Source organism: Aquila chrysaetos, chromosome 1 (genome assembly GCF_900496995.4).
Source record: "Aquila chrysaetos chrysaetos chromosome 1, bAquChr1.4, whole genome shotgun sequence".
NCBI lineage: Eukaryota > Metazoa > Chordata > Aves > Accipitriformes > Accipitridae > Aquila > Aquila chrysaetos.
In genome coordinates, this window is record NC_044004.1 from 30,442,317 (window position 1) to 30,456,830 (window position 14,514).

General features: G+C 43.0%; 1 protein-coding gene across 2 annotated transcripts in view; it reads right to left on the reverse strand.

Moving 5' to 3' along the window:
* Positions 1–14,307, reverse strand: part of SCFD2 (sec1 family domain containing 2) — a 207,713-nt gene extending 193,406 nt beyond the window's left edge. For both annotated transcript variants that reach the window (XM_030012465.2, XM_030012459.2), the window contains exons 1-2: positions 13,522–14,307; positions 4,599–4,767 (exon numbers count right to left, since the gene is read on the reverse strand). In XM_030012465.2, coding sequence (XP_029868325.1) covers positions 4,599–4,767; positions 13,522–14,269 — 917 coding nt within the window. In that variant the 5' untranslated portion in view covers positions 14,270–14,307. The remainder of the gene's footprint in view (positions 1–4,598; positions 4,768–13,521) is intronic.
* Between the last annotated feature and the right edge of the window lie 207 nt (positions 14,308–14,514).

Sequence of the window (14,514 nt, forward strand, 5' to 3'; positions counted from 1 at the left end):
CACTGCATCATCACATCATGCCCAAGAGCAAAGGTGTGGCTGGAGTAGAGCTTTCTTCTCCATCCAAACAGTAAGAGTTTTAGCACTTGTAAACAAAAGTGCTAATCAGTCCAGAATAGGAATAACAACCTCAGAACTATGGAGGATTAGAAGAAGTGGGTATTTTCAACTGCCATTAACATGAGACATTGAAATTTTACTATTACCTCTCCAGGAATGCCCTTATTTTTAACCAGCACACCTCTCCTTCCACCTCTCATACAAAGACCTAAGGAAAGATTTTTGCGAGTGCCACATTTCAGACATCTGGCCTGCATATCAATGCTTTCTGCATCACACCCATCAACATGATCACCTCATTCTGAACTTGTTATTTTTCCCCCCCAATGCAAATCCACATGATTTAGTGGCTCCATCTGCTTTGTCAAAAGTGCCCAGACACCTCAGCTGTATTGCTCATTGAATTGCTTTAGGCATAGCAGCCCAAACGTGAAGTGTGTTACATTACAGTTTTGCATCTTTATGCAAAAATGCTTGCTCTAAGAACCCAATGGTTCTTTGTACATTGCATTACATACATATGTATTTTAAATAAAAAACTGGTCTTTTTCTGAGCTTTTAACACCACATTGAATTCCAAGAAGCTTGCAAACTCCAAAGATTGGAGAAAGAAAGCAAGTGGAAAAACAGTCAAGAAATCTCTATTCAGCAAGTTATTGAAATATGCATAAACAAATTAAGTATTCAGTTTATTCAGCAAAATACACGAGCACATCAAAAGTGTTCCTGGGTAATAGAAGAGCAGATTATAAAAAAGAGCAAACATACATATGTCTTCAGATGCCCACAGTTCAGTATCATATAACTCTTTACTCCTTGTTGTCACATGCCGCAGACCTGTGGCCAGGATGCAGGCATCTGAACCCTGATTTGGGGCTTCAGGGAGCCGTGGGGACTCCACGCACCTCAGCTCCCAGCTTGCAAGAGGTGGAAAACAGTGAAAGATAAACCTCCATCAAGATAAACCCATTACTGACAGCAGGATGCTTCCACATGATAAAATACCAATCTTAAAAACACAAGATAGGTGCTTTGAGAAACAAAGTGGCCAAAATGTTATCAAATGGACAGGATGGATGACTCACAAACATGGAGAGCTTGATGTTCATCCAAGCGAACAACTCCTAGAAACCACTGCATGTACACTTAAAATCAGAAGCTGAAATTTGGAGGAATTCCTCCAAAAACACTGTGTGGGTTATCAAAATACAGCAATCAATATATTTTTTTAAATTGCCTCTGCCATTAAGATTTCACTACAATTTCCCCTTCTACTATGCATCGTTTATTTGAAAGGACAGGGTGGCTATCACTTTTCCTAACCAGAAACCAACAGTTCTGATCAAGAGTGGATGTCTTTAGTTTTATATCTATAAATTGTTTCATTTTTTTAATAGGTATCCATCTGTATATACAAATGAGTAAAATATTTTGACACAATTCTCAAAGAGCGTAACTCTCAACTAACATTCACACCGGAGCAGCAACATGTCAGTGACTACAGTAGGGCAAGCAATTACTTTGCAAGATTTTTGAGGCTAAGACTAATAAAATTAAGAACTCTAGAATAGATTTTTTTTTTTAAGAAATTCCCTTCCTCACAAAGAGAGCACCTTCAAAGTACAGTAACTTAAGCAGCATATGGCATTTACATTTTCATCTAAATCTTTAAAGAAGCCCATTATTTCCTTAGATTTGAGAAAAGAACCCTGCTTTATTTCACCACACCAGCCATAAATTATTCATTAATTCTGTTTGCTAACTCTGTAACTGAGCCCAGATGTTTCTGCTGGAGAGGCATTCCATAAGAAAAGTTAAATATAGCAAGCTGTGTGGAAGGAACAGACCTCTCCCCCTTGCCCCCCCCCCCCCCCCCCCAGCATGCTCAAATATTACTTGAGAGAAAATAATGAAAACATTTGAAAAATATTCTGAATATGTGAGTCTGTGAAATGCCACAGTCTGATCACAAAATTTCACGTAAAAGAGCCCCCACACATTCCATTTGAGTGTAACTGAGGTTACTGGTCCTGCCTCTGGGAAAGGTGCTGGCACTTTCACTCGCCAGAGTAAACAGAAAATTTACAAGCAGAGGAACACTCCTTGCCATGCATCATTTACAAATATAAATCAAGACTTAAGTTTTCAATTACAAGAAACACTTTTGAGCCAGCTACCAATGGCATTAACCATGTTGATGAAGAACTAAGAGCATCCCATGGAATTTCTTACGGAATTGACATGGAAAGTTACTGGTGGGAATTTTAAATCCATTTCAGTGCTTCAGAAGAACTTCAACCATTTTACACTAGCAAAGATGATTAGTGCTGACATTTATAATCTAACACTAAGAACACGGTCCTGTTGAACAGAATGGAAACTACCACCTTCAGCCACACGTTCAGACACTGTTTTGGTTTCTAATACTCTTCAGCAGCTGTCTTAAGCTGGTTTTGAAATGCCTATTCTAAATTAGAAACTATTCCTAATCATTATGTAGCTGGAGAAGGTGAAAGATGCAGGATTGAATATCGCAGACTCACATTCTTTGGAGTTTGGAGACTATTCTCAGGCATGCAACACTTCTTCAGTTTTGAACAATGATCACAGGAGAGATTTTGAGACACCATCTAGTCCCTTTGCTCTGCTCCAAGGCAAGATCAATCATATTTAAACCACTATTTTCCTAATCTGTTCTTAAAAATTTCCAGTGTAACAGATTCTGTAAGATGACTTTGCAGAGGGAGGATATTTTGGGGAAGCTGTTACAGACTGGTATGGTAATGATGCCACTGCCCTGATACCAGGTATCAACTGTCGTCATCCAACTTTATTGCACTTGCACCTTGTAGCCAAATCCTGTTGTTCTTTAGCCACTTGTGTCCATAAGAGACTTTGCAAAATATGTTAAGTCTAACCATACCGTTAACAGAAAGCACGTTCCCGCTAGCTAGCAAACAGGCAAACAAACCTCGGTATATATACTATTAGCCACCTTAGAACACAATAAAACTCTGCTGGCTGTTCCTAAAAACATGAATATATGACTGAAGTCATAATTTTAGCATGGGAAGGCATACTAGCACTAGCTTTAGCCTCCTCAGTGTCAATAATGTTAGGAATAATGGAGTGGTAGCACAGGTCAACAATTTCAGGGCAATAAATACCTTTTTTTTTTTTTTTTTTTTTTCCTAGTCCATGCTGCCAGAAGTTTTCTTTATTTCTGGTAGCTACTCAAAGTTAGCATTACCAACAGCTACCACAGCATGTCTACCACGGGCAATGACCTCTTCATTTTGCTGTGTAGACAGATCTTAAGGACATCTCACTTCTACTTCAGAGGTCAGCTGGAAAGCAGCCAATGAGAAGAAAACCAGAACAAATTTTATTTAAGTCACCCCAGCAGCAACTTACAATTGAGTTCACCTATATGAGGAAATGTTTCCTCTCCAACTCCTAAGGAAGAAGACAGTTATGCAATGTGAAACCTAGAAACTGGACCCAGTTATAGCATGTGTGAGAGATGGAAGATGACAAAGATCTGCAGGCTCTCAGAAAATACAGACCATATGTTGAAACAGTGGAAAGTCTTCTGTGAAGTCTTTGTCGGGGGGAGAAGAGGGAGTAGAACACAGGTGTGAAGCACCAAAAGGAGTAAAAACAGAATAGAAACTACATTAGACAGCCCATCTTGAAAAACCCTTTTCTAATATATGGGGGGAACATTATAGCAAAAGAGAAAGAACTTTTAACCTCCTTTGCACTGCATGAATTTCTAGAGCACTGCCGAGCAAAATTTTTTTGTGGACTGAAACCAGCACCTGGTGTATTTCCTGGTTTATGCATGGTTAACAGAAGCTGCAGGAAAGTTTCAGTTTGGACAACTAAATTTAGAAAGTGAAACATCAAATTTGATGCACTTTACAAGCAAAGTCTTAGCTACAAATTATACACAGCTAAGTACAATTGTTCAAAGTTACTGCTTTTAGGTTGTCCTTGTTTTAAGCAAAAACCAGGCCCTCATGAAGATGTCTGTATACCTAAATTTGTGCCTAATTATCTTTCTCCACAGGTATTGTGTTGGAAAACAGGGATAAAACCTTAAGTTAACAGGTACTCTAAGAAGAATTCAGCATGCAGCTCACTTTCTAAAGAGGCTTATGGGAAAAGGAAGCCACACTTAAGACCCACCTGTTTGTATGACCTGTTACTTAGGCAGAAAAAGAAATGTTGCAAGGAAGAATTCTTGGTGTTTAACCCGTACAGATTTCTATTAGAGTAATCTACAGCAATTTAAACAACCCAAACCTAAAAAGGTCCTGAGAATCTCCGACTTTTGGGAGTCTTATCTGGTCCACTCACTTCATGCACACATATAGATGATTATATTCCAGCAGAATTAAGACCAGATGGGGTTTTGCTGTAAGCTTGATTATTTTTTTTTTTAAAAAGAAAAAACTTGTTCTCTGTTCATTTTTTCACAAAGAGATAACAAACATTCAGCAACTTAAAAAAGGAAAGAAGAAAAGAACGTTTACTTTGGTTGTGCTAAGCAGCCAGGTGCTATAATACTGCAAGTTTCATCTGTAGTCTGCAGTGCTGTAAGTTCTACCATGTTAACCATCACATCGGTCTTGTGGCCGGGAAGCTTGGGAAGCACAGAAAGTATCTTCTCTGCAAGATTGTCACCATGATGACCAACTGCTCCTGGGGGGAGAAAAAGACCCCAAAACTGTCAGGTACATAACTAGAAGAAAAAAAAAACCAAACAAAAACCAACACAAACAACACAAAAACCACAAGGAATTGAGAGTAAAATAGAAACCATGTTTTGGTGAGAAGGACACTGGTAGTCATAACAACAAGACCATATTTAGCTTTTCAAAGATATTTTGCTACAAAAGTAAAATTAATTTCTGGAATGTTTGAAGTTAAAAGCATTGATAACATTTCAGAAAGATTCATTTAAAAAGCATAAATTAGACTTAATTTTACAGCTGTTAGATATTCATTGATTTTGCACTTAAACATGCAAAATGTTTCTCTTTGCATAAGAAACTTGTTTAACAAGATTTGCAATGGTTATTAAAAAAACAACAGGCAAACATTCATATATACTCACATGCAAACTATACTCTTCTACCTAAACTAATAGGACTGTGCTTAAAAGGGCTGTATGCAAGTTGCATACATAGCTACCCAGATAGGCTAGCATAGTATCAAAATAACAAATTACCAAAGTAAACAATTACCAATGACATGTCACTGTCAAGATCATTGCTTCTATATGGACCGAGGGCAGCTCAGGTGAAACCAACACAAAATAACTAAACCAACCCAAGTTACATAGTATAAAACAGCATTTTGACCATGTTCCAACAGAAACTCCAAATTCCAGTTGGCACGTTTTCTTCAATTCTCTTGATTTCAAACACACATGCTCTTCTTTCCATTCACAAACTCTCAACACAGGCACTACAACCAACTGACAAAATACTAAGACTGTGAACCAAGCCAAAGCAGAAAAACATGACACACTACAGATGAAAAAGTCAGAGAGGGCGACCAGAAACCTTATTGCCTTTAAGTCAGGAACAAGTTGAAGGTATTTGTATTCTGCCACTTTAGCTATGGTTCAGCTATTACCACAGGGCTGGATACCAGTCCTGAGCTTAGTATTGTGCTCCTGGCTTTACTCACAGGAGAATGGGGACTTCTGAAGCCACCATTGAGAGGCAGGAAAAAGATCTTTCGGGCTATGGTCCCACTCCCGCCAAAGTCTGTCCATGTGGCACCCTATCTGCTCTCACTTTTCATCATTTCCAAAGACAGACGAGGTCTGTTTCAACAGCTGAAGTAGCTTCACATGCTCCATAAATCCAAACAAGGCCCTTACATCAAGAACATCAGTGGGGTCAAATTATTAACTGCTCTTGCATAAGCAGAAGGTTGTCTCCGGTACGTCTACAGCAGCCAGGTATCCATGCTGTAAAACCGCCTCGTGGTTTGTCAACTATTCTGAATTGTAGAAGAAGTTGAAAAGAGAATCAAGGATGAAAAGGGAGGAGAAAAGTAAAGTCAAACTCCATGCTGGCAATGCCTCTATCCACAGAAGGCAAGGAAGGCACACGTGTCCAGCATGTGGTGGTACTGCAATGTGGACACCTGGCCACTCAGCTGGATTGAGATTACCAATTTGTTTCACCAGAGATTGTAATAGTCACAGAATGACAGCAACCTTCCTTTCTACCATCCCCAGCCAGATTTATACCACTGAAGTACAGATGAAACGAGCTGGGTTGTCTTTATGACTCCCTAAGCCATCTGCTCTCCAAAATCCCTACATTCTTCTTGCTAGGTCAGTCACTTGTCAGCCACACTGCAGTTATCAACACTCACAAAGTTACAGACATGGAAAACAGATGGTAATCTTCTGAACCTACACCCCCACGTACTGGAAGCAACGTCTATGTCTCCACACTTGCTGCATGTGAGCAACATTTAGCTACACAAGACATTTAGCTAAACTGGAAACACCTCAAATGCAAATAAACCCACATTAATTATTAATATCCCTCCTTTCTCCTTGGCATAGGGGGAAATCTTGGCACATTCGAGTTGCTTCCATGATCAGCCAGTGTCACCTCAGTCTCCTTCCCACAACTGCTACTCCTTGGAGGCTCCCACTGGTCCACAGGTGCTAATGGCTTTTGCTGTGACTTACCAAATCAATCAGAAAACATCTCCTGGAGGTTTTAAAAATCACTATCACTGCTGACCAACTACACAAAGCAACCAAGGCTGGAAAGACAGTTAAACTTCAGAAGACTAGGACAGGAAATTGCACTGACTTCAGCAGGGTGTATGGCACTGGTTTCCATCCTCTCTCCTCATCACTGTTGAGGACAGTCAACAGGCTGCTCAGCAGCTTCTCACGACCAATGGTGTTCAAGGCAGCTGGCGGTTTTTCATGCTGCCAATATGCACACAGATCAGGTGTTAAAGTGACAAGGAGAAGTTATGTGACCAATGCAAAACAGGAGTCTTCATGCCAGGCTAATATCCAGCCTTAAGGATACAGGAAATCTTATGTATCACGCTGTTCTAATTTTACTTTTTCTTCTCGTTAAGACTTACAAACTGAAATACGTGACATTCAATACAGGTTGTAGCTGTCAGAATTGGCAAAGGCGACCAACCAATTCCTTAGGAATGAGCCAGGAACTCATTAACTACACCCTCCCTTCCCCCGAAAAGGCATCAATGACATGCATACAAGAAAATATTTTCCTAAGCCCATTACCAGCCCTATATCACACCATTTGTACTGCAATTCTTACATTCTCCTACTGGTTCTACTGTCTGGTTCAAAAACAAAACAAACAAACAAAAAGCAGATTTAAGGGGCAATTGCACATCACAGAAGCAACATGAGAGCTTGGGTAATGGGAAGACTTCAATGTCAGCAGCTAAACACAAGGAGCTTGAAGTAGAAAACAGTTCTTCTACAAAGGCATTGCTCACTAGCCAACAACTAATGCAGCTAATTTCTACCGGGGGCTTTTCCTTCAGTCAGAGGTTACATGTTAAGTCAGTGTGCACCAAAACAGTATGCAAGGCATATCTTGCCCCCACTATCAAGCTTTCTCAACATCTGCTGTTTTAACTACTTTGTAGATTAGTTCAGAACTGGTGATTTTGGAAAGATACACTGACAAACCCATCCCAGTTTTCCTGATGTTTCAACACTATACATTCACCCAATGCTTTTCTGAATAACATCACCGCTAGGAAGACTTTACACTAAAGGACTCTACCAGGACAATTTCTGTGATGCAACTTTCTTAGGGAATGCATCACCTCAGTGAGTGCAGGGTTTAAAATATCAGAAGGCACAAACGTTTACACTTATTCCTTTGAAAGATGCTGGATATTTGGAGCTCTGGTTCCAAAGTTCCAAAGCTTATCAATGTTCTGCCATATTCTTTCATCCAGCATTAGCTTAAGCTGACCTTGTTAAACAGTGCTGGAAAGCAGCCTGTATGCTCCCAGGAACCATTGTGCAGCATTCAAGGCAAACTAGAGCATCCTTCTCCCCTGCCAAAAGACAGATCTACATTCTTCTTTTTATAGACAAAGGAACATCAAAGTAGTCAGTTATCTGTCCCACTACACTGGCTACTGAATCTTAAAAAAAAAACCAACAAAAAAATCCCCAAATCCCAACCAACAAAAAAACCAATCAAACAACAAAAAAACCCCAAACAAAACCACCACAACCCCCACTCAAAAAAAACAAAAAAAACTTGTAGCCCAGCAGTAGGAGCACAGAAGCCCGCAGCCAAGCACAGCAGCATCAGAGTGCTGCCACAGAAATATGACAGATTCCCCACCTCTCACAGCCAGCTACTGAAACATATGTAAAGAGTAGTAAATTTGGAGATAAGAAACACTTAAGCATCAAGGCTCATGTAACTTCCAAGTTCTCTGCACTGACCTAGCCACCTGCAGTTTTCTTTAAATTCGCAAAACTCATTCCATTTATTTGCTTATCTCCGTAAAGCCTCTGTAAGAAATTTAATATCTGAAGCATTTAAAAACCTATTATAAAAATTTGTGTGCCTATTCCACAATAGCAGAATCTTTACAAACCACACCATAGCAGAAGCTGCACCCTGACCCGCAGCACTGAGTTGACACCACTTGAATATTTTCAGCTGCCATCACTCCTCACAGCTGTAGTCTACAACCTCAAGTAACTACAATAATTTAAGCATCAGTGCTTCCTATGTCAAAGCCCCAGCCTGGTTCATAAAAAGGGGACTGCTGTACACTACAGGCCTCAGTATTTATGTTTTCAAGACCTCAGCTTATATGGTAATGAACAAAAAAACATGTTTTTGTTTCCTTTAAAAAGGCATTAGTGTCAAACCACCAATGCATCAACTTGGAAGATGCTGCAATCAAACAAAGCATGAGTAAAGCACTGCAAATTAGAAACATGACAGAGATAATGAAAGAAATAGACAATTACAAACAAACAGTTTAAAACAAAAATAATCAAAAGGAGATATTAGTCAGAACCAGACTTTACCAGAAAGGCATGGGTCTACATTAGTCTTCACTCTCATCCTCCTCTATGAATGGCATTATGTGGTAGGGCAATTAAAGCACACCACAACCTTCTCATCACTGCGGCTACTCCCAGAAACTGAAACGGAATGGTATCTACACTTCATCGATAAGTGCCTGAACTGTGCACTTTGTATCTGTTACAAGGCTGAAAACATTACAACCAATGCAAGGGTGTGATGCAAAAATGATGCCTGGCTGACAGTGAGGGAGATAATATAGAAAGTTAAACCTGAGTTTGCAGCCTTGGCTGTGGGGAAACATTCCTGCGATTTTGACCGATACATGCAAAAGTGCCAGGGGAAGATAAAAGTGCTGTTGCTGCCGGCACTGAAATACCCAACTTCAACACTCCTCACACAAAGGTTATTATTCAAAGCTGTACATTAACTGCACAGACACCCCCCTGCTATTCATTCTTCTCTGTCTTTCGCTCACTGTACTGCATTTCAAAATCACCTGCACTTACCAGTAGGTGAGACCTCCCTGTTCCCTGCACTTACAACAGCCCACATCCCAAATGCTACAAAGCACCAAGGGACTGGAAAGAGAAACGCGTCAAGCTGTTCTGAAGACCAATATCTGAAAGGTATCTGAGCTTACGAATTAAAAAGGAAATCTGGGAAGCTGAAAAATCTGCTTCATAAAAGGTGTGAATGCTGGCAGGGTGGTGACTAAGAAACTCATGGAAGGAGCATGGGGTTACAATATGATATTGCAACGCAAATATTTAGGGGCGCAAATATCAGAGGAGAAAAATAAAGGGGAATTAAGGTGCCAGAGTCAGCTCTGACTTTAACCAGTGTCATTTATGAGAGCACCACCCTAGCTGGGAGGATTTATTCTGCTTTTTAAAGCAAAGTTAGTGAACTTCAAAACAATAAGTAGACAAAAAAAAGAAGCACTACACATACATACAGCACCAGTAACAAAGTTTTATACAATCAGAATTCAAGAAATGAGCACAAAGTACTAAGCCTGTGACCTCCCCTGGGCATAAAAATACATGTCCCACCTTCCAGGGCACTGCTTTATCCACAAGATCCTACACTGCAGGGGTAGGCAGTATCCATGTCATCCCCAGTTGAAGCCATGCCACTGCAGTGAGGGCAGAAAAGGCCATAAAAAGAAGATCTGTGTAACAGCTTAGCTGAACATTATGTCATACAGGAAAAAAAGGAGAATTATTTACCTTAATTCAGTATTTTCCTCTCTACTTATTAAATAAAGCATGCATAAGTAATGCTGAACACACAAAATATAGATCATAAAAAGTATTCGATAGAGCTCAATCCAAATTTTAGAGTAATAGCTCAGAAGAGATTCTTTGCTTCACGGAACCTAGAACACTAACCTAGCCAGATGCCTTCTGATTTTTTGATAGAAAAATGTACCATTTTGTATGTGATTATTTTTTTAATAATTGTCACAACAAAGATAATACAGCTTCATGTCACTGACAGAGGTTGTTTACCAAAATGTACTTAATACTTCTTCAGTATGTTCTTTAAAGTGGAAAGTTTTAATATTTAAGTACCAGTATTTTCCCTTAGTTCAGTTGTTTGCAATTGCAGCACCAGAAAAAGCACTTTTGAGATAGCTTGATTTTTACTATTAGTTTTCAGTAACACTAATTGATTTCTATTTGTTATTCTAGCCTAACATCTTATTTGCTGTAGATAAGCACGGAACGTGAGCCAAAAATAAGACATCTGTTACTGCAACTCCTTTAGACATCATCTAGAGCTACCTAAAGCTGTATTCCATTCAGGTCTTTTGAGTTAGAAAATATTTGCCTCCTGATAGCCTACTCAGAGTGATTCAAAGCCACCTGGTTCAAAGCAGTAGCCTGACTTTATCAGAGAGTAGCCCAGCACCTACCCCAATGAACTTCCAGGTTTTTGTGGAAGTGGTTGGAATATAAAAGCATTCTCATAATTCATGGATACATAACCATTTCTCGTATCTGCAGCCCACACATTGGACAAGATTCAGGTATCAATAAGACATTTACAAATTAAATGCAAAATCTTTCATCTTTAGAGAGGGGAGATTTAAAAAGTTTTTTGAAATGAGCTGCAAATGAGAAAGTCTACCTCAAACACTTCCACCGGCACTGAGCTGTTATTTGAGGGGGAAAAGAAAAAAAAAATTATTTTTACACTGCTGACTGCAAATACATACCATAGCTTGAAAAAAAATCCAGTGACCCAGTTGCCAATACCAAGCTGGGAACTTGCAGATAGGAAACTTTAGCTTTTACAAAGTGTAAGGCTGAAATTCAACAGATTCATTCACCTGAAGGCCAAGCAGTGGAGTTGGATGTAGCGGGCCAGGGGAGAGAGTATATAAAGGCTGAATACACCTAAGAAAATTATGGTTTCAGATACAACTTAATTCTGTCTTTTCCCATTTCTTGACAACTGATTTCACAATGTAAATGCTGTTCTTTTTGTGTACTTTTTACTGTCGAATTTCTATCAAACCAATGAAACAAATCTCATTGTGTGGCACTAAATTCAGGTCCATGTAGTGCTTTACCTCTGAAATGTACTATATTTTTCCTCCTTCAGTTTGCACTGTACTTGATGGCAAGAGTATGGGATCATGTCCAAAGCATAGGAAGGCTTCAATGAAACTGTCAATGAATTCTGGAGACATTTGCTGGTAACAAAAGAATGGTTGCATGAAGGGATCTGGGTCTCAGTTACAGATACCGAAGAGAATATATTCCTAAAGAAATGAATACTTTAATTTCTCATCCTTACTCCAAGAGCTTTGATGCATCCCCTCCAAAGCTGCCCCACCACAGCCCTGATGTTTTCTCCGAAAAACCTTCTCCTACTGACATACAAGAACCCAGACTTCACTTCCCAAATTTAAGCTGGTACCAGTTATCTCTCTTCATGCTTCCTCAACAGTCTCCTTGTTAGGCAGTTCCCTGTCACCCACAATTTCCAGTTCCTTTCCTTGTTTTTAACTCTTCCCACCACCTGAGTGCACAAATCCTTACGCAGTTTCACTGGTTCCCACCCCCAATGGGCACTCCTCTCACAGTTTCATTTCAAGGCTCTTCATCCAAGTCCGCTCTCCTGCAGCCTTCCCAGCAATCTTCCCAAACCACAGCACAGCATTAACCACCCAGATCCATAGCTGCTCTTCAGCACATTGTCAATGGCTATGAACCCTATACCAGTGCAACAATACACAAAGCCAAAATTGAGGGTGGGGCGGAGGAAGGAAAATCAGGAACAGATGAGCTGCAGGTGCAATATTGTACCAAACACTTGCTATGGGTCACCTGGCAAAATTAAAACCTTAACTATTGACCATATGCAATGCAAATGGAACCAGGCCCACATGGTGTATATGTGAGCAGGTTTATCCATAACATGATGGGGTAAGTGAATGCAGGCCCTCCTATAACAATTATTCTCGGAGTTTAGTTTTCTCTGAAAGATGGTTATTCCAGAAGTGAGAGCCCGATACAAACTTTTTGTGGGTCACTGGCCCAGCACCTTGCTGCTGACTCGTTCAATCACTCTTTCCCTTTCTGCCCTTTTGATATCACATCTTACCAACCTTACCAACTTAAAAGTCTTCACCTCACATAGCAAGCTCACGGGTTGATTACAATACTAGACATTCTCCTTCCGACAGTTCCCCAGTCGACTCTCACACCACTCTCTATGCTTCTCAACTTTTGCATCAATTCTGCATTAATTGGCAGTATTAAGTTTACCATCTGGTCCATTCTTATGCTCATTTGCTTCCCGGACCATGTTGTATAAACAATTCTGTATCGTTTTCATTCAAACATAATGTTTTCCCAGTTAACAACACTAGCCACGTGCAATTGCTTCACTCAAAGACTAAGTATAATGCATAGCATGTAAAAAACACATATATATACACACAGAGAGACACTTTCGGGCATATAGATACAGCTAAGAGTATATATAGATGTATATCTGTTTAGACAGGTATAATGCTAAGGGCGACAAGTAGATACACTGGGAAATGCTTCACAGTAATCCACCAGGCCATTTCCTTCATGCCCTGGGATGACACACAGGCACAGTTAAGGTCTCTAGCGTGCAGCAACGTGGAAGTGCCAGAAACAAAGCCTTGTGCTTCCAGCAGAGCCTCCTGCTTCACCCTTGGTTTCCGTGACCCACTGGGGAGCAAGGATGTGTGAGCAACCGCCACGGCCGTGGTGTTACACGTGCTCCCGGGCCACGAGGACTCCTGCAACTATCCGAAAACCTCCGGATGGGGTGGACGCGGGCCCACAGGGATGGCAGCCCCCGCCAGCGGCGGGTTTCTTACCGGCGAAGTCCAACGTCCTGTCCACGAAGACGACGGAGGCCTTGTTGACGGCCGTCCTCCTCCTGTTCCTGGCCGGGGCATAGCTCGCCAGCTCGGCAGCGATGACCCTGCTGAGGGCCCCCACGGCGAAGCTCTCCTCCCGCAGGCCCAGGGCGGTGAATAGCGCGTCGAGGTCGCCCACCAGGGCCCGCACGGCCGCCCGCAGCTCGGCGGGCAGGGCGGCCGGCCCGACCTCCGCGGGGCCGGGCCCGCCAGGGCCGGGCAGAGGCGGGAGGAGCGCCGCCAGGGCGGGCAGCAGGCAGAGCTCCGCCGAGACGGGCGCCAGGAGCGGCGGGCCCCGCGGCACCACCTCGGCGCGGCCTCCCTCGCCCATCCACCGCCGCAGGGTCTCCTCCAGCTCGGCCAGCCCGCCGCCCTCCGCCTCGCCGCCGGACACCAGCACGCAGTGCCGCACGGCGCCCTGGCCCAGCACGCCGCGCACGGCTGCGGCCGTGCCGCCCCGCAGCGCCCCGCTCACCACGAAGACGGCGCGGGCCGCCCCCGCCGCCGCCTCCGGCTCCGCGGGCAGCGCCCTGACGGCCAGCGCCCCCGCCGCCAGCAGCTCGCCCGCCCCGCCGCCGCCCCAGTGCAGCGCCTCGGCGGACGCCGCGTCCAGGAAAACGACGGCCCGGCGCGCCCTGGCGAGCACGGGCTCCCAAGCCTGCCGGCACACCCGCCGCAGCTGCGGCTCCGGCGCCGGCGCCGCCATGGCGGTGGGCAGTGCTGACAGCCACAACACACCGCACGTGCCCGGCGCGCCGGCGGCGCCGCGCGATGACGCGGCGGGCGCGGGTTGGCTGTCCGCCGGCGGGGAGGGGAGGGGCGGGGCGGGGCACAGCGGGCGGTGCCGTCCCTCCCCCGTGCCGGAGCCGGGGGGGCGGCGGCGGGGTCGCTTTGGGTCGTCGGCCGGCGGCAGCGGGGGGCCAGGTGTCTCAGGCGGGGTTACCGGCGGCG